Source organism: Aulonocara sp. 'chitande type north' Nkhata Bay, linkage group LG18, assembly GCF_057382095.1.
Source record: "Aulonocara sp. 'chitande type north' Nkhata Bay isolate Kocher_YH1m ecotype deep benthic linkage group LG18, A_spYH_male_GT1.1, whole genome shotgun sequence".
NCBI classification, from domain to species: Eukaryota; Metazoa; Chordata; class Actinopteri; order Cichliformes; family Cichlidae; genus Aulonocara; species Aulonocara sp. 'chitande type north' Nkhata Bay.
Window position 1 is genome coordinate 10,293,292 of NC_141361.1, and position 27,384 is coordinate 10,320,675.

Consider the following 27,384-nt stretch of genomic DNA (forward strand, 5'->3'; position numbering starts at 1 on the left):
GGATCAGAGCGTGAGAGATAAGGTGGATATTTCACCAAATCAGGGAACGTCATCACCTCCTCAAACAGAAGAGAAACGCAGTGAGCAGCGCAAATCTGACAGTGAGGGCAAAGATGACGAAGACTTAGTAGTCAAACTAGAAGACGAGGATGACGTCCAGATCGTGGAGCAGGTCGTGGACTCTGATCACAGCGTTAACAGTGGAGCAGGTCCCCACGAGATGAATTTGAACCACCAGCCTGCTGAGGTTGTGGAAGAGCAAGAGTCACAGCAGTGGCTGACTGTTTCGGTGGGAGACAGCGACACTGCGGATGACTCGGAGTGCTTTTTCGAAACAAAGCAGTTGTCTCAAAATCTGGACTCCGAAATCTTGCTCATTCAAAATGCCTTGGACATTTTCGATAATTCAGCAGAGGGAGCATACTCGGACAGGTTTATGAGGGACAATGAAACGGTTCAAGGTGCATCAAGTAAATCAAGGGCACCTGTGACTTTCAGCCAGTCTCAGCCAAGTCAACCTATAGAAGCAATAAATCACTCAGAGAGAGGAATGTCCATTAGATTCCTCTCAGAAAAACAGCAACCACAGACTAAAAACATGTCAACCTTTAACACAGACAACAGACTCTTTCATTTAAACGACCCAGAGTTGCACAAAACTATAGCGGGGCGCCGCATTAGGGAGAAGTGGTACATCTGCCCGTTCTGTGGGAAGAGCTTTGATCGCATCAGCCACCTCGAGATACACCAGCGAATTCACACAGGAGAGAAACCGTACACATGCGACACGTGTGGCAAGTGCTTTTCTCAGAGGAGTAACCTTCGCACTCATCAAAGGACTCACAAAGAGGCTCTCGCACAGAACGCAGTTTAATTCAGTAGATTTTGAAGAAAAGCTAGAAATATCTAAGTGGCTTTTAGATCTAGATTTATTAACAAATTCTGTTTGTTTTTTGATATTTCTGGAAAAATAATGTAGCAGACTGATTTAACTGTGCCCTCTTTTTGTGAAATAAACAAAAATTTTGACACAGTGTGGCTTTTAAGAACTAAAACAGGAACATATGAACTGCCAGAAAAGAGGTTTTTAACACACATATGACAAACTAGGAACATATGACCTCTAAGACATTCAGTTTAAGCTAGACAGGAAAAATCCAGCATCTAATCGCTTAGTTTTCCTCGCCCTGATGGAAAGATGGTGAGGAAAAGTCACAAGACATTTGATAAATTAGTTCACCACAGAGCACTAAGGATGTAAAAAAAAAAGGACAAAGAATTTGTTGGTCACCACACGACAGCCTAAATTGTGTTTGTGATGCTGCCTAAGCAAAAAATTAAGATAAACTAAGATTTCAATGTTCTGTTTGTAGAGGAAAAAAACATGTTGTTCAGCCTTGCACTGCAGCTTAGATGTTCATGGGTCAGTCGAGTTAAAATTTTCCCATTCTGAAGAATCTTTAACTTCCAAAACATTCAGGTACTTCCTCCAAAGTTTTTCCACAGGATCCAGAGCCAGTCATGGTAGGAGATGTAGACTTTGTAGCCCTAGGCTTAAGCCCTTCCCCGTACACACTTTGCTTGTTCACTTGGAGGGTCAGAAACATTCAGTGTTGTTCTAAACCTAGCATTAAATAATGCCATTTAATGTAACATCAGCCTTAATTCAGTTTTATCAACTCCATTCCTTACAGTAAAACATTTTTGTCTGGTATGTGGAGGGACAGGTACTTTCAGCTGCTCACTTATTTCCCAAGGGGTCATCACAGTGCATGTTTGAACTGGCACCAAGTTTACAACTGCCATCCCAACAAAAGACTCCCTGGCACAAAGAGTACGCGAGCTTGTAATTCTCAGAGGCTGGGTTTGTGTGTCCTCTTGGGCTCAAAACAAATGTAAGAGAATTTAACATATACCACAAATTTTATATATCCTTAGGAACAAACTCCACATGCTTACAGATATGATTTCTATATTCTTTTTTTAAAAGCCTTATGTCACGACCCCCTCTGCTAGGCGACAGGAGGGGAGAAACATACACAAGCTCTCTCACGAAATCTGAGTAAATAAGGGGTTTTATTACAAACATTAAACTGAAAACCGACAGGGCTGTTCAACAGACCACCGGGGAAACAATTAATACACAATGAAAAGAACAGGCAAGAGTAAAAGCTAAGGGTTAACCAAGGCAAGCCAGCATCACAAAACTCTAATGAAACTAAGTTTAGCTGTATACCAGGTTTAAACAAAGAGCAACACAGCAAACAGGTTTAACAAACGAGCTTCACATGCAAAGCAGACGAGGATGCCACTGCATGTTCACTTCAGCGCAGCAGTTCCCCATAGTGTGAAGGCTCTTCAGCTTTTTATATTCCCAGGTGCAGACAATCAGCCAGTCAATTGGTCATGGAGTGGTCATGAGATCTCCAGGCAGCCAATCGTCCACGAGGTCTGGCACACTGTGATCTTTTTTTTTTTTTTTTGCCTGTCCCGTTTGACTCTTTTGCCATCAGAATTATTGTCTAAAGGCAAAGGCTTTGCCTTTGGCACACTGTGATCTGGATAAAAGAGGGCTGGCACAGGACTCCCAGCAGCCAATCATCCACGAGTCCTGGCACACTTAGATTTGCATGAACACAAAAGGGCAGTCTCACTCCCTCCAAGGCCCAGGGCTGTAACATCTTTGTTATTGATTTTTTTAAATAAAAATGGAAGGAGAATGAGAATTTTGAAGTGATTGGCATCATCTTAATTCCAATCTGTGTAAAACATCAAAGACGCTGAGTGTAAGTTTCATCACAGAGATAAGGGCATCACAGAGTTTTCAACTGTATTTGTACCCAATACTTTAATTAAGACCCTTCAACAACCTCAAGAGTGACTACATGTACACTTACAATCATCAAGCAGTAGGGGGCAGATTCTAACTGGGCTATAGTTGTAGGGTGACAGCCAAAGGTTTGCAACAGTTGTCCATGTCAGCTCCAACCTTGGAGAGCAGCTGCAGTCTAGTGAAATGATAATGTTTGGTTGTGTAGCACTTATCAATACCAGTATTAAAAAAATAATCTTACAATATAAACGAGTCAGCCATGGAGCCCTAAAAGCAGACACTTGATCACCTTTTTGGTTTAAGCATGAGGTGGGAACAGTTAACAGGTTTCTGCCTGAGCATCTCAGGCTGCACACTGGTCGGTACAGCAAACAGCTGTTCACATATATCAGGTCTGGGGATCTCCAGGCCTGAAGGGCCGGTGTTCTGCAGGTTTTAGATATCACCCTGGGTCAACACACCTGAATAAAATGATTACTACATTACCAGGCCTCTGGAAAACTTAAAGACATGTTGAGGAGGTAATTTAGTCATTTAAATCAGCTGTGTTGGAACAAGGACACATCTAAAACCTACAGAACGCCGGCCCATGAGGCCTGAGTTCCCCACCTCTTACGTATATAATCTCGGTCCAAGCCTAAATGCCTTTACAAGTAATAAGTTAAATCTTAAAATCAATTGTAAAAGTATTGGACATCCAGCATCTGATTCTTTGGGTTTTCTCTGTAATACTGTAGGATCTGTACCTTACAATATAAAGCAGCTTGTGGCGACTGTTGAATTGAATTGTAGAGGGGTAAACTGGGATAATATGTTCACATGTGCAAAATGCAGCTGTAAGACTGCATTTTGCACAATCTGAAGTCTATTTATTGTTATCTCTGATTGGTACCTTTGAAAAACCAGTACAAAAACCCAACTGAGAGGAAATAAAAGCATGAATAATAGTCTGAGAGTCAGTAAAACTCAGCATTCAGTTTATTCTTGGGATATTCCTAAGGTTCCATTGGTAGCATATATGATGGGGGAAAATAGATAGGTCCCAGTATGGATCTCTGAGGAACTCCACAACTTATTATAGAGTAAGGAGAGCAGTTTGTCACCAATGAAAACAAAAATTTTTGGATTGTCAAATATGACCTAAACCATCTGACCTTTACCAACCCAGACCTGGAGCCTCTCAAAGTTTTATGGTCTACTGTGTCAACTGCACTTAAATCAAGCAGCACATGAACAAAATATTAATCAGTATCCGCAGTTCTTAGTATCATTTGTCACCATAATAAGCACAGTCTCAGTACTTTCATGTTTATTCAATCTTCTTAGTGCATTTAAGACTCCCCCTACAGGTACAGTGTTATTTCCAGTACAAAATTAATGCCAAATATAGTGGCCTGTACTAGTTCTAGGATCTTTTTTACAGTAGTAATGCCATGGGTTATTTCTTAGCCAAATGCAGTGACCTGCTAGTCCCTAATAACCTCATAACAGAGTTAGGGCATCTGGCCAAGCAAAGATCTGTCCTGTAAACACTTGCTAAAACTACAACCATGTTTTCATTTGCATCAAAGTTAATTGTCTTCCATGCCTTTATTAGTAAAATATGAAGGTAGTATCAGTGTTTGAATCTATAAATAACAAGAAAAACAATATTTCTCAAAAATCCTAACTTTTTCTTCAATAAAAAATTTATTTAAATTCATCAACCTATAACAGAATAACCCATAAAGTTTCTGCTGTTTTATGAAGCTCCCGAAGTAGCTTTAATGTTCCAGTGTTTTTTAAAAGAATGTTTGTAAGCTGCACTTTTACAAATAAAGATTTTCAACATATACACATCACTTCCTGATCTTCTTTAAAAAAAGCATAGAAAAATTTACAGTGTATTTGTATCATCACAATGTTTCTTTTTTTACAAAAAGGTATTTACAGCACTAAAAAGTTATAGTTATATAGATGAAACTGACCCAGTTTGCTGCATTTCAACACCAGCTGGCCAAAGAACTTTCAGCATCGTCTCTTTTGTTCTTCATATTAACAAGGTTTTTTTTTAAGCTGACAGCAGCAGGTGGCTGTAAAGATGTATTAATAAACAAATGTACACACACACATATATCAGACATTAACATAAGAACACCTAATGTGCAAGAGTTGATGTGGAAACAATGTAGAAATAACTGACCCATCGGGGCAAGAGCACTGGATCGCTGAGGGTGTCTTTACTTGATCCTTTGGGTGAGTATCAGCCTCAAAAACCTGAATTCAATTTGGATCTGAGGAGATGATAGTTTGTATCAGCACCTTGGACTCTTTGCCAAGTTCCTCAAGTAATTTTTGTGATGTGGAGTCGCCAGATCTAAGGTTTCTCTACAGGGCGAAGCGATGTAACAAGTGAGTCAATGTTATTCACTTCACCTTTTAACAGTTTTAATGTCGTGGATGATCAGTGTATATAAACACATGGAATATATACATATTGTCCTGCATGAGGCAGGATTCTCAAGTCCTTTGTATCTATTCACATGTATTTAAACAAGAAGCACTGGATGCAAAACTCAGCTTTGCACCAAACATAGTAAACATTTGTAACAGGATTCTTAATACAATACCTTAAAGAACAAAAATACTTTTCATTTGCATACCTTTCAGGGCAAAACTCTCTATAAACTTAATTCTACATTAGTGGTCCAAAATGTTCCAGTTCTACTATACCAGTCGTATCTGGCTCAGGACTTCTTTTTTTTTTTTCCCTCTTCCCCCAAATTATTCCTCATCTCTTTTTTATTACCTCACTGATGAAGTCATAAAATGCTCAAAAGAACAACTCATAACCTTCTTTTGATTAACAGAAATAAGGAAGAATCTCTAAAGTTAAAAATCAACAATCAGCATTGGGATAGTACCTGAGACGAATTACCCTTCAAAGCAAACATCAAACGTCACAGTCAGAGTCACTGCAGAGATACAGACAGTCTCTCTTTTCATATCACAGATGAGAGTCCTGTCTAGATCAGCTGTCCTCTGGGGTGTAGAATAATGGAATTGTTACTTGGCTTGGGCCTGATGGCCCCATTGCTGTAGTCAAAGTAATTCCTGAGAGTCTGTGATAATTGGTAGGGGCTCCCATCTTCGTCACTGTCGTGTCCTTCAGACTGTGTGGGAGCCCAGTCCTCTCTCTCCCTGGGCTGGCAGGCATCTGGTTCTCTGGGCCCGCTGCCGTCATCCTGCTGAGCCTTCAGAGGAACCAAAGATGAAGGAAGACCTGAGTCCTGGTAGAAACAGTATAAAAATAGAATACTGTTTTTCCTGATTTGTCCTGAAAGTTACCAATATTAAGGAGGACCTATTATGCCTTTCCTTATTTTCTCTCAAATACACAGTTACAACAGTTAATGTTGAAACTGAAGTTTTAAACACTGAGTTCAGCAGATGAACAGGTAATTCCTGCAAGCCAAAACCTCAGGGTTCAATCTGCCCTACCACTTAGTTTCACACTGTTTATTCTAGTTTTGGCTCTGTACGATCAGCCAATCAGATGAAAGTTGGCTAGGAGATGATGGCCTTAAGAAAATGGCTAAAATGGATTTCCCCATAAAGAGGATAAACTGTGAGTCAGGCAAAACTATTTTACTGGAGTCCAAGAATACATATTTAGTTGGAAATGAGCATCATAGGTCCCCTTTATATAACCAAAAAATTGAAGTTGGACTGAAAAAGGCACAGAGGGGATAAAACTGGGTTTATGATACTTGCACTAAAAATCCAAATTCAAGCTGGATAATCTGTAGATAAACTTTATATTTCTACCAAAACTGTCTATGGGATCAGTGAAAACCAGTTTATTGAGGTAGAAGTCTAGATTTAAAAAAAGAAGAAAAAAAAAGCTCCTAACACAACATGGACCATATCCTACCATCCAATATTTCTTATGACGTTTTTTTGTGGTAATAATTGCTAGGAGAGAATGCACACTGGTATTCAATCTCTTTTGTATGAAACCTCTAAGTGAAGCTTTGGTCGTGATGACATCAGATTGTAATCCAGATTTAACAAAACAGTCATGTTTACATTCCTGATCCTGTTTCTAAATAAATCCAATAAAGCGTCATCATTTGTAGAAGAAAGGAACAATTATAAAGTGACTAATAAAACAGAGATGACGTTTCTTGCTGTTGTTTCCTAAAATGTTTCCTGTCATTTGAGTCCCTTTTGTTTTACCACGTCACCCTCAGTGACGATACAAACTCAGCAATAAATACAGCATGCCGTTACCATATGATACATTACAAACAAATCTAAACACATTTCAAACTTAATCTCTCAGACGCTGACACATACCAGCGACATGTTGCTACTGCTCTTCACGTATGACTCCACCCTGTTCCTTTGCGCCTCCTTCCCTCCGTCAACCTCAGCTCCTCCTGGAATATCGCTGCCTTCACACCAGATGACCGGACGTCCCAGTTCATCCAGTTCTACATCTCCTGGCCCCCACCTCCCACCCAGAGTGGAATGGGTATGCTCCTGTAGGCAGGGAGAGGACATTCAATGTAATGATAAAGTGCAAATCTGAGACAAGATCTTAAAGCATTTTATTTTGAAAAAACCTTCAACATTAGAAAGAAGCAGCTATATGAACAATTCCTTAGAGACAGCGCAGGCAGAACCAAGATCAGCAGTATTCTACCTGGATATATTTCATCACAGTGAGACACTCACCAAAGACATTTGGCTGTTTTTCATTCGGCTGTCTATTCTGAGCATGGAGTCTTCACCCTGGAGAAAAATAGAAAGTCGCCAAAAATTAGTGAACCTGAACACGAAGAGGAATATAACAAACCGCCAAAAATTAGATATTAATGATATTTGTCTATGAACGCTGCATGTTTCAGTGTTGTTTGAAGCTGCAGCAGCCTGTAATCATCAGCCTGAGCTGCCAGCGGCTCCACCCGAGCAGGACAGGTGTGTCAACCTGGCTTCCTTCAAGCTTGCAGGCTATTGTTGTCAGCAGGAGAGTGTGTGTGTCTGTCTGTGTGCGTATTCCTACCTGGTATCTGAAGTCTGTGCTGGTAGAGTTTATTCTCCTGAAAGAGGCTTGCCTAGAAAAACTCCTAATTTCATCCCTGGGAGAAAAAAATAAAAACCACACACACATTTTGAGGATTTATGGAAAACCTGCATGTTCACAAAATAGATCAGTTTAAATCCCAGTTGAAGTTATTAATAAAAGCCTTCTTTAACAATATGTGCTTTAGCTCACGATTTTTCAGATAGCTGTCTCTTAAGCTTGTTCGTTCTACGTCGATGATGGCGGTGAACCACCAAGATGATGATGATCAGGAGGAGGATTAAACCTCCGGTGGAGGCACAAATTATGATCAGCAGCAGGTTATCAGGAGGGGTTTCACCAATGCGCCATTGCATCTCTAAAAAAATATAAAAATATGAAAAGATCCGATGACTCTCTCGCATATAAATACATTCAACAACAACACAGCTACATCTTTCCTTTAATATTTTTTTTGTAATCCAGACTGAGTTCAACTGTTAATGCCTTGTATCTAACAAGAGGGGGCAGCAAATGTTCAAAATTACACCAACTCAGAAGGAGTTTGGCAAATAAGTCTAAATTTCCACCTGCAAAAACATCAACAAAGCTCACAGCAGCAGAACAGTTTCTCCATCAAATCCCATGAAAATGTATGCAAAATTAGCTTTACTGCACTTACCATCTATATTGAGCATATACTCAGTTTTTCCCCTTCCCACACTGTTTGTGACCATGCACTCGTAGGCCCCACTGTCACTCAAGTGAACAGGCCGCTGAAAGAGGAGCTTCCCTCCAACCACAGACACCCCGTCAGGCAGAGCTCCCCCTTTCCTGCAAGCAATCAAAAGAAAAATGTTACCATTAACTTGCAGATGTCACAGAGAGGTGAACTACGCAGAAGTCTGTGACTCACTGTTTGAAACAGCAGCTTTGACTCATAGCTGCAAACAACAAAATGAAAGGAGCAGAGTTCAAACCAGAGAGCTGGAAATATACAAATATCTAATGACGTTTGCTTGCAAGTAACAGGAAAATGCAAAAACTGGTTTGAATCAAGGAAGTTATCCGCTTAGTAAACACTCTGAAGGATCAGGTTCATCACAGAGTGAAACCACCTGAACCAAAGCATGCAGGGCTCATCTGTATAAACCAGGTAAATACTAGGTTTGGGGGATTGAAACAAGCCCAACTTCTGAGCCCTAAATTGTACAGGCCACATAATAGAGGCAGTTTCTGATCAGGTCCACTGAGAGGGGTCATATTCCCCCCTGGTTTCACTGTGCTCCACCAGCTATTTACCTACTGCTTTATCCCCCCCGTCAAAGTCGCCCCGGGTCAGATTTCTTTTCTCAACACCCCGCCTAGCTTCTCTGACCAGCCTTTTCTAAATCGAGTCACAGGTGGAGATTGCATCTGACACAGCGAGGATGGTGGAAATGATACAGATATGGTGTGCAATACAGCTTCACTGGCCAAAAAGATTCTAATCTCTCCCGTGACTTATTGTTTTTGTGACTTACCACAGTATCAGTGCAATGAAGCAAAGACCTATTGTGAAATGACTGAAACTAGAGTAGTACAATATAGTTTCACTACATGAGTTATACATAAAAACATATTGTGAAACTAAAGTAGCTGGCCTCGATAGTGCCAAAGGTAAAAGTAAAAGTTTACTAGATAACGCAAATTACATGTTTTATAGTATTATCTGTTACACTTAACAATGACTTTGTCTTTGGAGGAACGTAAAGCAGCTATAAGAAGATCAAGAAAGGTATTTGTGAATTTGATACACTTGTTGTACATACACATTCTACATTTTTAGGGTTGCTCTGATTAATAAAATATGCACTCATCTGCCACTTTATTAGGTATACCTTGTTAGTACTGGTTGGATGGCCCCTTTCTCCTCATAAGAGACTGAACAAGATTCTGGAAACACTGTTCAGAGATTTGGGTCCATATTCCCATGACAGCATCACACAGCTGCTGCAGATTTTTGGGCTGCACATACAGTATTATGCCTAAGTTGTAGGTAGGTGTGAAAAAAATGCTGTAAACAAAGAATGCTTTCAGAAACATAATTGTTTATTGGCCCCAAATGTATTCTGCAGCAGGACAACGACCCCAAACATACAGCCAAAGTCATTAAGAGCTATCTTAATGAACAAGAAGTACTCCTTCAAAAACTGTGTGCAAGTATACCTAGAACAAGGGTGGGCAACTCCAGGCCTCAAGTGCCGGTGTCCTGCAGGTTTTAGATATCACCCTGGGTCAACACACCTGAATCAAATGATCAGTTCATTACCAGGCCTCTGGAGAACTTCAAGACATGTTGAGGAGGTAATTTAGCCATTTTGAATCCGCTGTGTTGGATCAAGAACACATCTAAAACCTGCAGGACACCAACACCCAAGGCCTGGAGTTGCCCACCCCTGACCTGGAAGAATTGATGCTGTTTTGAAGGCAAAGGGTGGTCACACCTAATATTGATTTTATTTAGATTTTATTTTTGTTCATTCACTGCATTTTGTTGATTGATGAAAATAAATGATTAACATTTCCGTCTTTGAAAGCATTCTTTGTTTACAGCATTTTCATCCATCCATTAGCTTCCGCTTATCCTTTTTCAGGGTTGCGGGGGGCGCTGGAGCCTATCCCAGCTGTCAAGGGGCGAGAGGCAGGGTACACCCTGGACAGGACGCCAGTCTGTCGCAGGGATAACACACAGGGACAGACAACCATTCACACTCACATTCACTCCCGCATTCACACCTATGGGCAATTTGGATTTTTCAATTAACCTATCCACACAAAGTGCATGTTTTTGGACTGTGGGAGGAAGCCGGGGAGAACCCACGCAAACACGGGGAGGACATGCAAACTCCACACAGAAAGGCCCTGCTGGCCTGATGGTGGAATTGAACTCAGGAACTTCTTGCTGTGCGGCAACAGTGCTAACCACCATGCCACCGTGCTGCCTGCTTACAGCATTTTTTCTGCCTAAAACTTAACAGTACTGTACATGCTGTGACTCTCCTACATCCACTACATCTAAAATATTGTCTTGTGGATAGAGATGGATCGAGTGGATATTCGTACAGGAGTGGCACCCAGGCTGGTCTTCTGCTGCTCTAGTCCAATAGTATTGTGCATTAAAAGATGCTCTTCTGCATATGCTGATTGTAACAAGTGCTTATTTGAGTTACTGTTCCCTTCCTATCAGCTCAAAGCAGTCTAGCCATTCTCATCTGACCTCTGACATCAACAGGGGATTTTCACCCAGAGAATTGCATGACCATCTCTGTAAGCTCTACAGATGGCCTCTTGAGAAAAATAGATCCACTATTTCTCAAATAGTCTGGCTTGCACCCTCAGCTATTCCACACTCAAAGTCAGTGAGACATTGTGGGAAATGCACAGGTTGCTGATAAAATTAATGTTATCTGCCAATTCATATAAAAGTGGAACCAAGAATTTAGCATTAAGGCTCAACACACAGAAACAGCTAGCATGACTTCTTATATTTAAAGCTGAAATGATAGTTTATTTATTCCACACATGGCTTACGTGTAGGATCATTTCCTTAGTCAACAATCTTTTACATAACCCCACTAAATGAGAAATTTGCTTCTTTTCAACGCAGATTAAACTACAGATTTGTTCTGTGAATGCTCACATGGAGAGACCAGCAGTCAGCCACTCATATTGACTAATGGTTGTATTTTTATATATTTACATTGTTAAAAAGCAAACAAGGGGAAAAAAAAGTCAACATTTCAAAACGTTTACTGACATTATAACTAAAATTAATCAGTGGATTTCCTCACAGTGGGGCCTCAGTGATGGATGGCTTAGTGGAGAGGTTGAAACTAGCACAACTTTAATATTTCAAGATTGCCTCATGACCCAAGTACTCAGCACAAAACATTTGATCACTGTGTGCACAGGGAGAACTGTAATGGCTGGCGTCTTTAATTAAAGTACAGACCCAGTGTTTTACCAGGCATTAGAGTGATATTTAAAGCATGGCACTATGATTAAACGCTTAGCATGTGTCTCCTGCTCTTCCTTGTGTCGCTCACTCCCTCCCTCGTGTGAAACACAATCTTCTAACTTGAAATTTCGCAACGCGACACCGCACCTTTTATTCAGCAGTGATTTGAGCCAGCAGAGGATAGGAACCCCCCCCCCCTTTAGATGGGAGCGCACTCCTTTGTTGTTTGCAGGTGTGTGCTCCATGTGTATGCGTGTTAGCAGTGGCTTATCTATGTTTTGAGTTACATTCCAGTGCCATGTAAAGAGAACATTAGCAGCATAAATAGTATTAGAAAGGGGGGAGGTGGGATTTAACATGATATCATCATAGTGTTGTTGACTGCCAGAGTGACAGATGTGTATGTGAAAATGCAGAAAGTACCACGTCCAGGTGAAGTTTTGAGGTGTGGGGTGTCCCCTGCCTTCGCACACCAGCTCAGCTTTCTCCAAACCCACATACCAACGAGACGAGGACGTCGTGATCGTAGCATCTGGGGGGTCTGACACAGAAACACAAATATTAAGTAAGCAGCATCACAACCTAGTGTCTCCTATGCTGCATAATAGATCAAATAGAGAACTTTGTAGAGCAGCAGAGAAGATACAAAGAAGTTTGTTTACACCATAAACACAACAGATGAAGTTATTTCCTCGTCTTAAATCTACAAAAAGATTTTCGCAAGTCTCAAAATTTCAAATGTTATCTGGGAGGTTTGGAGTCATTACTAAGCGTATTGAGCACCAGTTCAGTGATTTTAACAGTGAGTACATAATTTTAGCAGAAAACTTTAGCTTGAAACCTTGTATTTAATCCCATTTTAAAAGCAAGCTGGCACAGCTCACACCCACACCTTTAACAAATGTCCTTCAAATCAGACAAAGAGGAATTGTTGGAACAGTTAAAGTTTTGGCACAGTTACACAGTAACAGTAGTCAAGGACAGACTATTACTGATAAACTTTCCCGCCGCAGGATCAAATCTGCCGATAGTAGCTAATATTTACCCAGCTCTTTAATCTCAAAGACTAACAGTTAAGCCTTATAAATATAATTTGCTGGGCAACTAGAGTCAAAAATATCTAATTGGCTTACATTCCCATTAAAGGGGAGAGCTTAAAGTTTGGCCCATAGCCCAGCAAAGAGCAACTGCAGTGTCATTCCATACAGTATGCTGATAAGTATGAGCTGATTTAGTTTGCATGCTGAATACAGCTCTGTCTTTCCCACCACAACACACTCACCAAAAAAAAAAAAAAAAAAAAAGAGTCATTAAGGTGGTACTCAAAGATACAAAGAATGAAAACATGCTGAAGAAAGTGCAGGAATCCGCCAGGTTATAGGGAATAAATGTAATATTTTGAAAGTAACTTTTGCTCAGATGCATGAAGTTGAGTTATCAGTGATAGACTGATGTTTGGCAGACCATCCACATAATGCTCCTTTTATACTACATCACCATAATATCTTCATTTATGTAATGTTATTAATATATACAGGTAGTATACATACTGTACTCAAGTATTAATTTTATGGGAGAATTTGGCAGGATCAAAAATGGTTATAGAACTTTAACTTCTCGAGTATAAAATATAAAAACCTTTAAAAATGTAATATGTTTATTGATTTCAATGCCGACATTTTGACACCATTAGAGGAAAAACATGGGCGTGGTTAGTACTGTTAGTTATAGCTGTGTTTTGCAGGTGTTAGTCTTCGGAGTTGTTCAAACATAAATATTAACTTAGTGGTTTCGTATCGTCGCAAACACACCTACATAAAAAGGGAGGGACCAACTTATTAGGTCACCTCGTGATATTCTTGGTATGGGCGCAATATTTAACAAGTGTCCATTTGAAGTGAATATTATTATTTTGGATGAGATGTAGAAGAAATGTTGTTGTTTTTTAATCTAATACTTTTTTGTCATTTGGGAGTATTCATAGTTTCTACAATACTATAAGAAATCTGCAAAAAACACGATTGTAATGTTTGTTTTTGTCATGTTACCTTCTATAACTGGCATAACTGCTGTTATGCATTTAAATTTCCGCTTTTAAAACATCAGCGTATGCTGGTTTAAGTAGTAACCTATAAATATTTAACAGCAGAGGGAAGAAGGATTAAATCGCGATACGTCAAGGATCAGCGCAAAGCTTCAAGTGAAAGGAGAAAGGTGGGACTATAAAAACAGTGTTTAAGAAATCTGAGCGTAAAAACACTTATGTCATTTTTTCCTTTATTTGTTCCTGTTATTAACTAAAAAGCCAGGCGTGTCCCAGTTCTTTACATATTCTATAGGACCATATAGTTTGCACTAAACAGCACAAGTGTGGTAATTTAAAACCCTTTGCAGTGACGTACACTGCTTCATACAATGCAAGCTTACAGAGTATCTATTTACAGCTGCAAAACACACCAAAACAAAATATGGATGGCACTGAGAAAGCAGTATTGGGGCGTGATGATCTACTAATTAAATTAGTAAACAGTAGGAGGTCCAGGCATTTATTAGGCATCAGCCACCACTACACATGACCTTTGTGTAGTACATGTTCAAATTAGTTACTGATGAATGTCAAGATAAATTATTTCATGTTGTTTTAAAACTTTCATGGTTAATTGACTAAAACTGCTTTCAATATCCACACCCTTCGCTCTCTGGTTTCTGCAAGTCATGTGTCTGACGGATGGACAGTGTATACAAAACCAAAGCTCACATTCCTGCACTTTCCCATGAATGAAGTTTGAAGTGAGACATTTGTTTCAGACAAGGGGAAGGAAAAAAAGGTGACCGCCATAGCGCTTTTGTCACTGTCGCAGTATCAGTGAGCGACTCGGTGGTGACAGCTTCACTGGCAACGATCCACCACGACTGATCCTACTGGTGCGATTTAAGACGTCTGATCAGTGCTCGAGCTTGTTGTGCTGTATGTTAAGGCTAAATTATAGAGCTGTATCTTGTATGGAGACAGAATTTTCTACCAAATAACTTGGTAAAAACAGATAACATTCTAACTTCTCCACATTTTATTTTTGCTTGAATAATTTCAGGAAATGTTTTTCTGACGGGCAAGAATGAGCGATGTGTGATCCCCGACCTGTAAAGAATGGGAAGGGGCCAGTGAGGGGTAACATTCTCTCCCTTATTTTTCCATATCATACTCTGTGACTTTTCTGGTTCCTTCAATTGTTCTTCCTTGAACCAGCAATATTATTTCTGCAACTCACCACTTAAAAATATGATGTTAATGCCACAGCTCCAGTCTGTTTTACTTCTGCTCCACAGCTATACTCACATTGAACCTCCAGGCGGTTGCTGATCCTACGTGGCTCCTCCAGGCCAGGATGCCACACTAAACAGTCCAGCTTTTTCCCGTTCATGCTACGCAGGGGGTGGAGCGAGAAGTAGCTGGACACTGACCGAGTCTCGCTGGTGCGGTTCTGGACCGTTCCTGAGATGTCCGTGTCCCACGAGAGAATGGGAAGTGGGTGACCTATAGCCCGGCAGGTGGCTGCCACACGGAAGGATTGGCCCTCCACAAGAGTTACTGGATCCAGGGAGGAGATGGGTAAAACTAGACAACGAAAAGGAAAGAGGTTAATTTAAGTCTTCTGGTTTGGACTTTCCATCTGATCCTTTGCTGAAGTACTAAATTAAAAAAAAGCACAATGAGTTCAGTCATCAGATTACAAAGTCTCTTTCCCAAGTTAGTTTATTTTTCACTTCTTGGCTCTTAGAGCTAAGGGGGTAGATGATCCAACACTTGTCCTGACTGGCAAATGAAATCTGTTTGAGGGATTAGCATGAAAGTTTGTACAGACTTTCAAGTCAGAACTGCCTAATGATTCAAAAATGTTCCTGCAGTACCAACAACAGATTCACATTTGCATTTTTCCGCATACCTTTTGTAAAAATGTTATTTGATCTACAAAATTTAAATGCAAAGCAAAAACAAAAAACAAAAAACAGACAGAGTGCAGTAAAATCTTCCGGGTTGCTGAACCACCTACAGATCCGCTGACTTTCTATTTAGTGCCACCAGCAGGGTGACCTTCATTGATCCCTCTAGATTCCTATCTTCAAATAACCACTTGGACATGAAACCACATATCCCAGTGGCTTAAAACCTAGTTTAAAACAAAGAAGAAAGAAAGAAAAGGTTTTGAACTTTACAGTCATCGTCGCCCATTCATTCCACCTTGCTGGAACTGGGCATTGTTAGTGGGTGTGGCTTATGTGACTGACAGGTGCGGGCAGACACACGTGTAGCTCTAGCTGTCTGCTCAGCCTCACCTGATAATGAGTCATTGAACTGGACCTCTCCATGGTATTTGTGGAATTTGACTATTTTTGATGTAATACATGAAACAATTAAATTATAGTATTTTTCTATTATAAATTAGCAGGTATCCATTTCTGTACCATGTGCATTAATGCAACTTGCATCAAGTGTTAGCAGGTCGCAACACCAAAAAGAAAGGTTAAAAAAAAAAATCAAAATGGGAAAAGCTATTCAGCTAATGCAAATCGACTTCCATCTTTTATATACAGTGTATAAACAGAGTGATCTTTTTGTGCTTTAATGTGCCCACTTCTACTTTGGAGAATATCCCACATATTACAGTTGTGGGTTTCCAACTAAAAGTACCATCAAATTCATTGGAATTGTGTAAGAACACCAAGTTGCAAAACTCTCTCAGAACAGGTCACCTTAGACGTTTTCACACAGCTACATTTTGTTTTTGCTGCCCTGTCACCAACTGGTTTAACACGATTGTGATTCACTCTGCAGTCATGACTGTTGTAAACAGTAACTGGCTGGTTAACTCTTTCCACTAATGTTTGGATTATTAATACATCAGACAAAACAAGTCGGTACCATTAACAACAACAACTATTACGGATTAACTGACAAAGAAAAGGGCACCACCTGAGGAAAGCTCAAACCTTTAAAAACAGAAACTAGTAAAAAAACAAAACACTAAAGCACAGCGCGGCATATCAGCGAGGGAAATATGCTGCACTCATCGGCTTACAGTAATAAAGGAATGATTCCAGCTTCCACAGTGATAAATGACTCTGACTCACAGCCAATTCAAGAAAAAGTGAGCAGGGTTCTCCCCTCCAAATATTTCAGCTCTCACATTATTTACCTGACAAACTTATCTGAAAAGTGCCTTCATGAGAGAAGCTGTGTTGTGAAACATGCTGATACCTCCATCCTGGTCATTTTTCATCCAATTAAAATAAATGTATCCGTAAACCAAACACCCAGTTTTTAACAAAAATTCCAAGTCCAAATGTGACTTTTTGGCATAGTGCATTCACAGTAGGGTCATTTCTCTAAAACCTATTCTTTCACATTAAGAACAACATGACCAGTTTGTTCAGTTTACAGTTTTTGACAGTAACACGTGGGCAGGTAGCCGCCTGCATCAGTTTCTGCACTTACAAATCAACATTTTACAGCTGAATGTTCCAACGTGGAGGGAATTCAGTGCTACAGGTTGTCTCTTACTACTCAACTTTCTGTTGATTTGTCAGATCTGGGGCGTGTTGAGACAGGTCTGTTACTGCAGATGACTGGCAGTGAAATGGGAAAGTTGTTTAAAAATGATAGCATCATTCCAGGGTTTACTTCACAGAGGATTCACAAAGGTGTTCCCACGGCTGTTATTATGGTTGTAAAGGAGGAAGCCTGGGGACAACAGCGGCACCGCAGAAACTGTATACATCAAAATGAGTTTTTGAAACATTTTAAAGGGGACAGAATTTTAAGCTCCTTTCTCAGTGGGAAATTACTTGTGCCAGGCTTTAGCTGGGTGCAAAACTTCTGCAAAGATTGTTCAAAAGACAAAATAAGGAGTGGAAACAGGTGATTTTAGGCTAAAGAGGAAGCTTTTCTTCTGCCACAGACCTGGGAAATTGAAGTTGGCAGCTCTTTAAAGCATAACCCTGTTTCCACAATTATATCATACTTTTTAATAGTGATTATACTTTTTTATTTCGCTTTTCTTTGTATATACACAACATGCTTTTCCCAGTCGTTTCTCTATCATCCTCCCTTCTTTAGAGGAAGAATTAAGATTATAAAGATTATGGGGGTGTAAAGCTCTTTATGTAAACTTGTGATTTAAGGATATATACGAAACTTACATCAATGCCAAACTTATCTTAAACTCAATCACTCCTCGTGGTGGAAACCTATTTATCTTGGATCTTGGAAAACCCTCTCCATCTTTCTGGAACACCAAATAAACTTGCAAATGTTTTGACAGCTGAGCTGCTATCTACCTACCAGAATCAGAGTCTGCATAACATATTTTTGGTGTACGCAGATTCTGTGGTGCTTTTTTATACTTGAGAATATTTTAAACTTTTTCTTAATTTTTAGTTGGAGTAACAGAATAATATAGAATTAAAAGCATTTCCCTTTTGGCTTTTCACATGCTAAAACCTAAAGTAAGCTGGCAGTGCTTGTGGCCATGCTGGCACACCTGAATTCCCCCAGTCACCAGTTCCTCTATGAAGATATGATGGTGTAAACATCATTACAGAAGCTCTCTCAGGATTAGGGACATGTGGGCGAGAAGATTTAAAAAAAAAAAAAAGAGAGAGAGAGAAAGGATGATGAGTCTTACTCCAGACGGTGAGGGCGATCTTCGTCTCAAAATTTCCACTGGGGAAGGTGGAGATATGGCAGGTGTAGGTGCCCTCGTCCGACTGCTCTGTGTTCAGGATGATCAGAGCAGAGTTCTTGATGGGGTTGCTGTTCTCGACCCTCACCCGACCAGAGTAACGCCCAAACTCTGTCAAACAACAAAACCTCAGGTGAGCATCTTCAACACTCACAAAACGTCAAACAGACCCTTTGTCAAAAGCATTAGCTCCAGGAAAGGAGAATAAATGGTTAGACATTGTTAAAATAAGCCTCCAGTTATCAAGCAGCGTCACAACAGACAAATAATAAAGAGTAATCCAGGTACAAAACAATGGTCTGCTGGGATGATCTCATTTCAAATAACCACATGCCAATTAGAGACACAGCAACAATTATTTTGTTTTATTTTCTCATGTGTGTACTTTTAACTTGTGACTCTAATTTGAATTTATGGATAAAGTTGCTATTAAAGATGATGCGTCTAATTTATCTTTACATGAATAAATCTGAAAGTGAAATGATGTGTGTTATAAGCAGAGTAATGTAACAGCCTTTAAATCAGGTCTACTCATAGTAGTGAGTACTCTTTAACAACAGCAGTGAGGAAAAAGGTATTTAAACGATTAACAAAGGTAGAAGTAGCGCATGATTCACATTCATTCATACAATCATGGCCCACTGGACCAGCCGTGGGCCTCTGGATCAAATTACATTTCCATTAACCAGCACATGTACCTCAACCTTCTGACTTCTCCACCAATTCACAAAGCAAATCTCCAACCTCCAGATCTTGCACTGAGGCTGTTATGATTAGTCAAAACTGTAAATGTTAAAATGCTTTTCCTTGAAGCGTGGCTTCAGACTGCTCTTTATGCTCAGTTTCAGACATTTTTTTCCTATTCTTAGCTCCATACGGTGTTACTGAAAGTGGATATCCCCAATGTCATAATTTCAGGCACAAAGCTCTGGCTATGAGCACAGAAGCTCCACCCACCTTCTGTTCAAAACTTTATGAGGGGCAGCCAATCAGAAGAAAGTCTGCTTAAAGTTACAGTATCTAAAATCTCTCGCTAGATGTCGATAGATTGCAGATCAACTGCATAAGTGCATAATACTCGCTGCAGGACAAACAAACTGTGTCTGAAGTTCATCTGTAGTGAGCACAGGTTGACAGTCCGCTGTTTACCTCAGCTGTCAATACGTGTCCATGTTGATTTGGGAGGGAGCTGTAAAACTTTGTGAAAGGAGTCTGATATGAGTCGATGAGTCAGTGATGTTCATGCTGATGTTTAATCTGCTGACACAAAGTAACTGTGACAATATTGGGAATAGATAAGCATGTTTATGCACGTTTTTATGTGTCAGGAGATGAGGCTTGAGGAAAAGGATGATATTACGTCTAAACCAGGGGTGTGTCAAACATAAGGGCGCGGGCCGCAATTAGCCTGGCAAAGACTCCAATACTGGATGGCTTTGGAAAATGTGAAAGACAGCATACTTTTTTTTTCTTTTTACAGCTTTTCCTACCCTTAAAACCTCTCTCATGGCCAGTCACAATATGCCAAAATAATTCAATTATACATTTCTGTAATTTTACATCTTAGATCATTGGGGACAGATTTCTTTTACTTACTAAAGCAGCATTTTTTTGCCATGTAGAAAACCTGAGACATACTGTTGAAATTGCTCTTCCACGTCTTATATTAAGACATTTCATTGATCGAATGCGTAGCTAAACATTTTACACTGACAGAAATTGGAGTTAGATACAAATTCAAATTTGCCACCACAACATGTGAACAACTGCGAGCCCTGTTCTCTTCCATATTTGGCATACTGCGCACGTGGCCAGTCTCTATTGACATTGTATTTTATGTGTGAATCTCAGCCACCGTATCCAAAATATCAGGCCAACATGACAAACCATCGCCTGCTTCTATGCATTTCTAATTGATTAATTTTGAGTTGATCATAATGCATCAGTTATTAGAAGACATAATTACACACTAATGCGTATTTATTAGTAAAATGTATATTTTTTTTTATTAAATAATGTTTTGTTTTGTTTTTATTTCTGATTGTATCTTTAAACTGAGAGGTGTTAGCTGTGAATCAAGTAAAGCTCCAAGAACAAGAATACAGATCTGAAAGTGAGCTTAACTGGTACACTTTAGTAAGACAACAATACATGTTTCTAATAACCTGAAAAATGGAACAATTAAATGAAATACAGACATTCTTAAAGTTATTAGTATCAAAGCAAATAAAATTACAAAGAGCAAAGTCTTTCCTATATTTTGTTATTAGCTGACCACTTTTATAGTATTTCTTTCTCCTTATGGTTTTGAGTGAACTTTGGTCAGCAGTAATGAAGAACCTTAGCGTTCCTGATTATTATTATAGAGCATATTATAATAAGTGTAGGTATGGTTGGCATTTGTCAAGTCATTAATGCTTAGGTTGCATTATCTCTATATTTTTTAAGATAAAGCAGTTATAAAGCAGATGTAGCATTTGATAACTGAGGTTCAAATCCATAAACAATAACCTGATGAGGGCAGTGTGTGTAAGTGTATTTGGAACCAAAGGATGCACCAAATAGTTGTTTTGGTCTTGATAATAAATGCTTGCACTAAGTATCATGTCCAAGGACTGCTACAACTGCAGCATCTGCTGGGAAAACAATGCTTGACTTGCACCTCGCTCATTACCCCCCCAAGAAAGAGAAAAGAAAAAAGCTTTGCCAAGATGTTATTACTGAAATTTTTATTTTCCCCAGGGACTTTACAGGAGCTTCTTCAGTCAAGTACCTCTATGGCCGTCCAAGAAGTGAGCTGTGATGATCGTATCTTTGCTGCCATCTGAAAGCTCCTTGTACCAGGTGACCTGCACCACCTTCTGCTCACCCTCCACCTGATACTGACAGGGGAGTCTGGTTTGAGTCTCTGTCACGGAGCGCAGGGTGGTGACGGGGTTAGCAGGCTCCACAAATCCACCCCCCACGCGCATGGCTGAGGAGGGAAGAGAAACATGTGGATTTAATCAGTGGAAGATAAGGCATATTTGGAGAGTGTGATTTTGGATTAGGAAACACAGCAAATCATTGGCATTTGTACATTTTGAAGACTAAATTACATTTATGGTATTTCGCATGGAATTTCCAAATCAAGTGATGAAGCATGCAGTCGTTTTTACTCATCATAGTAATCTCTCCATAATTTCACAGAGACCCGTCAGTGCCAACACACCCAAATATGTTGTTCCAGCTCCTCAAAGTGAAGAAATACAAAACAGACATGACCTTAGGGCCTGGGAACCTGTGACAACTATTTTGCTACTATTTTGTGTTTTTGCCACTCTTCTGTTATCCAAAGTGTTTGTGCTTCCTTCCAGACAGCTCTTATGACCAATCCTGTTCAGGATGATCATAAAAAGCTCAACATTATTCTATAATGCTCCAGGCAGAAGGTCGGGTATAGCCTATACAGGTTTGTGTATAGGCAAACATTTACAATTACAGGCATTCGCTCATTCACCTAACCAGCTTGTCCGTTGACATGCCAACACCGAGAAAGTCACTAAAAACTGGTTTCAGGTGACTTTTAAAAGCAGAAATTGCCTCTTGTTTGTGAACAAACTTGCTATTCACGACAGAGCAAAAACTTTATTACTTCATATTTCCTTGTTGACAGTAAACAATTCAGACAGACTGCCTTTATATTAGGAAACACGGAAAAGTTTCCACGTGTGTAGTTTCTTTTAACCCTTTCCCACATAAAAAGAGCATTTGACTCCACCGAGTCCTTAATGACGAGATCTGACACCTAAGTATATATCAATAAAGACGTGGTTTGACCATCATTAGAATAGGTCTTGGATTTGCTTTTTTTTTTTCCTTAAAAACCAGTCGTTAATTTTTCGAAGCAGGCTTGAACTACCAGAGAGAGAAACAAGGTTTACTCCCAGTAGGGGTCCAAGAGGGTGAAGACTACGAACATCTGCCCGCCAACACATGTTTACGCTTCTATTGTTTTACATTTCACATTGATTGCATTAGAAACATATTTCCATCTTATCTATTGGATCTCAACTCGTTTTTTTGTTTTGCTGTCTCATTGTTCGATGACTGATTTCATTTTGTGTCCTATGATCTTAACTCACTGCTGTATGTTTAAGGAACTTTAGTGTTTTGCAAAACGTTGCCTGCACACTGAATCCATTCTGGCACAATAGTAGATGATTTTTAATGATATTTTATAGAAAATCCAGGATTTACCCAACATTTTAGCAACTCAAGCACAAAAAGACAACTACTGGTTCTTGTCAACTCTCAGTGACGGGTTTCACTATCAAAACTGTTGAAAAGCCATTAATCGGAACTGACTAATGGCTGGAACATTTATCACACCTGGTGAAATGCGTACGTGTAACCGCGAGAGAAACAGGAATGGGTGTGAGAGCCACATCAACAACTCAAACAGAAGATGCAAAACATTTGCACTTTGATTTCTGGGTTTAAAGTTTGTTTTTTTCTTCCTTGCTCTGTGGTTACTGATTCACAAGCTTAATCAATGATTACAAAGAAGCCAATATAGGACAGGGACTCCCACAGATCTGATATAGTTAGTACAAGGACACACTGACAAAGCAGTGGCACAGACAGGAGAGCCGACATGCCTCTTCACACAGACAGAAAGTTCAAAAGTAGGTACAAAGAACTACAGTGTGGTTGACCTAAATGAGGACCAGACCGAGAGAGACCGCTCGAGACAGACATAGACTCAGATTTTTGGAGGAAGGAGACGAGTTGACAATGTGAGCCGAGAGATAAACTGAAAGAAAGAATTATACAAACACACACACACACACACTCTAGACAAACACTGGGGCACCACAAAGCTGTTGTACAAGCTTTTCTTGTTCATTCAAACTGCTGTGGTCAAGAGTAAAAACAACACAGTCACATTCATCTGATTGCTCCTTCATCTGGAGCAGAACAGTCCAAACTAAATGTAAAATGATGTTAATCTCCACTAGATGAGGAAACAAAAGCAGACGAACATTATCAGAATTAGTCATCAAAAAAAAAAACAAAAAAAAACAGGAAGACGCAGGTTGGGCCACGACTTCTAAATCACTTAGTAAGAGTAAGAATGTGACGGAGCTGCATTCTGTTCTGCTGCTTCTTTCTCCACACCTGCACGGACAAAAGTATGTGGACACCAGAACAGTTCACCCATGTTCATGGCTGCAGAATTACTGATAACTCTGAGATAGTCAGCTGGCCTCACGAGTGCAGCAGAACAGCAGACTGTTAATGCTACATTAATGCTACAATTTTAAATACGATCAACTTATCTCTGTTAAGATGCTTCAAACTACAAACTGCAGAGAGAGTACCCCCCGCCACCGCCGCCAAACTGGCCTTGTTCTGCTGGAGGCGTCTTCCTGTTAAAAGGGAATTTGTCCTTCCCACAGTCACCAAGTGCTTGCTCATATTATATCATCTTATAGTTGGGGATTTCTCTCCTTTAGGTCCTTTACCTTACAGTATAAAGCACCTTGGGGTGACTGTGTGGTTATTTGGCATTATATTTTTCAGCTGAAATGAATTGAATTGAGAACCATTTATCTGAGGGTAGCTAGATCTGTTGCACAGGTCAATACAGGTTATCTAAAAAAGCAAAAGGCATTCCCAAATATATTGCAAAAAATTTTGGAAGGACGCTGTTGTCCAAAACAAACATTTGTTTTATTGGCTTGTTGTACCATATAAAGCTACTTGCAACCCAGGGCAGGTCCAGAAGGGCATGAGGTGGCACCTGTCCATGAACTCTGATTCATTTGAGGGGTTTTTTTTTTTTATATATTTAGTAGCCAGCAGAAAAAAAGCCTAGCTATGTGATGGTGCAGCTAATGCACATGCAAAGAAAGAAAGGAAACAAAAGACTGTCTTCTAAATTATTGTAAATTATTGTTCCTTTTATGCATGTTGTACAGGTTTAAATCCTACCCTGGGAATTACCTTCTTGCTTTCGAGTACATCTGTGCGCACAAATTAAAAATGTAAAGGTAATTTGATGAGGCACACCCTAGAATCTCACTGCAATCTAAAAACTTATTGGGTTACATTTCTTAGGGAGTTGTAGTCAATAGTTTTGCAATTAAAAAAAGGAAAAGAACTATACACAATGTGAAACTAATATGGTTTCTCACCAGCACCTTAAACTGCAGCTCAACAAAAACTGGAAATTTAGTCTTTTTGCTTTATTCCGCTTAGACTGAGATGATTTGCAGTGATATGATATCCGTTTAGTGACGCAATCAGCTTTATTTTGTCTATCTAGATGTTGGTTGATGATTTTCTGCATTTAGAAAAAGTTAGCAAAACTGCCCCCGTCCCACCCCACCTGACTGATTTTTTTGCCATGCCCCCAGCCACCCCATTAAAAAAATCCTAGAAACGCCCCTGCTTGTAACAGCTTGTCACAAGTTAAAGAGTTTGGTGGCTGTAGTTCAGGTTTTCATTCATTTCTCCAGTTGAGTTAATGCAATTAAAAGATCAGAAGTAGCCAAAAAAAATCCAATATGTCTGTTTAGAAAAAGCAAAAATTAAAAAGTTTTCTAAATTTATAAATCTTTGGTGACATGATGAGCTTAAGATTTGGAGACAGAAATCATTGCATGTTGTAACAAAAAAAATTTGCACAATTGGACCAAAACCATGGCAAGTAAAGCAAAGGCATAGAGACTTATGAAGACTGCAATAATAATAATTCAGTGTCTTGGGGGGGGGGAAAAGAGCCCTTCTATATTAAAGGACATTGTTTTAACACTCATAGGAAGATTGCTGGGTTAATTACACCAACATTAAGCACAAGAAGCTACCACGAAGTTCAAAATGTATAGATTTTAGACACTATATCCAAGCTTTATGCCATGTCTGTCAAATGTTTAATCGTCACAGACCCAGTTAACAGAAAGGAGAACACAGAATTCCCCAAATGACTTGCTTAGACAGGTGATTCGTGTTTTATGAAGCAGTGTCACTGTTAATTTACATGCAAATCAATGTAACAGAAAACTCACCGATTAAAGAAAGCAATGCCAGGAGCAAAGCACTTTTTCCAGCTGACTTCATGTTTGGTTCCAAAGTAAAAGTTTCTCTTTATTAGCCTTCTTCTGGGAAATTCAGATCTCGTGTTAAGCTTCCATGTTCAAATTCAGCTGGGAAATTGAGGGTTGGTTTAAAAAACACAAACCCCGCAGCAAGGAGCCAGGGGCAGCAGATGTTTCCTGTTCAACTGAGAAATAATGTTTAAAAAAAATCACACTTCCACTGATAAAAGAACAATGGTTAGCAAATAGCTGATAGAGGCTCTATCTTCATTTCCAGTGAAATGAACAAATAAACGGAAAATGTTAAATCTGCATTTGAGCTTTCGCACGACAGAAAAATAAAGTTCGTGTTTATAAAAGAACAACCTCGCTTGTCACGCGAAGGCAGAAGCACCAGAATACAGGTTTGGGTTGAGTCGCTACACCTGTTTCCCTCCGCCCCGCCCACTGACACGCCCACTAGCGCTGCGTTCAGGTGACGCAAGATGAAAATGCAGTGGTAGGGTCGGAAAATTAACCAAAAATATACTTTATGTCAAGCAATTTCACAAGATTAACTTCTTATATCTAACTACACATGTTTAGGGATCAAATTAACAGTTAAACTGTTGATCATTTGATTGTAGTCTGCAATTTTATCAATAAGCTATAAAAGTAACACTAATTAACACCCCTACTCTTCTTGGACAAATCCAACAATGTCCTCTTACAATTACGCAAGTAAATAAAATCCTTACTCTGGAGAGTATTTATCAGACTTTGTTTGAAACGACTGTATTAGTGGTGGCTACTTTTATTTATGAATCTATTTTGTCTATCAGCTAAACTTGCATTTTCTTTTTTGTTTGTTTGTTTCTTTTTCCCATTTTGCTAATCACCAAGATCAAGAACCTTTTATATTCAAGATAATAGATCACAAAGAAAAACTAGAACAAAACAAGAGAAGAAAAACAAGATCAAAAAGTAATGGAAAAAAGGGTGAAAGACAGAAAAGAACACGAAGAATAAAACGGTAGTTTTTTATTGTGTGGTTAAAACCCTCACTACTGTGGCTTACCAGTGAAATAAACAGGTGAACTGCACAAACATGGTTTTAAATGACTCGCTTTCATGCTTGTATGAGTGCAGAATAGTTACTTTACTGTTTGTTAGGAAGAATTTTAGATGCTACAAGTTTTTAATGACAGCATCTAAAGGATCTGAAAAGCCGCAAGTAGGATTAGCCATTAAAAAGTATTCATTGTGGGGAGACGGTGAAGATTCAATAGTGCAAGTGTTGTTGATGTTTCTTTGTGTAAACCAGGGGTTTCAAACTCATCTTACACGGTGGGCCACAACATAGTCTTACGTGGGCAGGATGCATACCGCATACGACCAAGTTGTTTTTAGACATAACATACCGGTAATGTGTATGTTATTCTTTAGTAACACATTATGTCATGAATTTTTCTCCTTTCTTACACTGTCTCGTTTGATAGAAAGCATTTATGCCCCCTGTCATCGCTGTTTTCACGTTATCCAAGGCTAGTGGGCTCGATTTAACCCTTTCGGCGGCCTGGTTCTGGCCCCCTTTCTTTAACAATCCTCACATAACCGTGTATGCTTTAATTCCTCCCCTAATGGTCATCTTCCATTTATACCAGCAATTTAAAGTGAAAGGTTTTTTAAAATATATAATTAAC

At 39.5% G+C, this 27,384-nt stretch overlaps 2 protein-coding genes across 3 annotated transcripts in view; one reads left to right on the forward strand and one right to left on the reverse strand.

Moving 5' to 3' along the window:
- The window catches only part of LOC147308018 (uncharacterized), a 4,108-nt gene extending 2,478 nt beyond the window's left edge, over window positions 1-1,630 (forward strand). Inside the window, exon 2 of the mRNA XM_086273202.1 lies at window positions 1-1,630. This exon is cut by the window's left edge and continues 34 nt beyond it. Within this exon, the coding sequence (XP_086129328.1) occupies window positions 1-874 (874 nt within the window). The 3' untranslated portion in view covers window positions 875-1,630.
- A 2,873-nt stretch (window positions 1,631-4,503) lies between these two features.
- nectin4b (nectin cell adhesion molecule 4b) lies at window positions 4,504-26,107 on the reverse strand. 2 transcript variants are annotated; one of them, XM_086272111.1, is made up of 11 exons: window positions 25,673-26,107; window positions 21,394-21,594; window positions 18,564-18,731; window positions 15,218-15,496; window positions 12,304-12,421; window positions 8,563-8,714; window positions 8,094-8,259; window positions 7,881-7,956; window positions 7,553-7,609; window positions 7,172-7,357; window positions 4,504-6,066 (listed from the first exon to the last, which is right to left on the reverse strand). In XM_086272111.1, the coding sequence occupies exons 1-11, from the start codon at window positions 25,722-25,724 to the stop codon at window positions 5,839-5,841; spliced, it is 1,683 nt and encodes a 560-aa protein (XP_086128237.1). In that variant the 5' UTR covers window positions 25,725-26,107; the 3' UTR covers window positions 4,504-5,838. The 2 variants fall into 2 exon arrangements, with proteins under 2 accessions (XP_086128237.1, XP_086128236.1); XM_086272110.1 differs by having other exon boundaries at window positions 4,504-6,102.
- Window positions 26,108-27,384: the final 1,277 nt, after the last annotated feature.

Excerpts from the sequence above, each read along its gene's own strand:
- nectin4b (XM_086272110.1), bottom strand. The coding sequence starts at position 25,724 with ATGAAGTCAGCTGGAAAAAGTGCTTTGCTCCTGGCATTGCTTTCTTTA. Across the intron at positions 12,422-15,217 it reads CAACCGCCTGGAGGTTCAAT|ACCCCCCAGATGCTACGATC; the intron begins GTGAGTATAGCT and ends TTTCTGTGTCAG. Across the intron at positions 7,358-7,552 it reads AAAACAGCCAAATGTCTTTG|GAGCATACCCATTCCACTCT; the intron begins GTGAGTGTCTCA and ends CCCTGCCTACAG.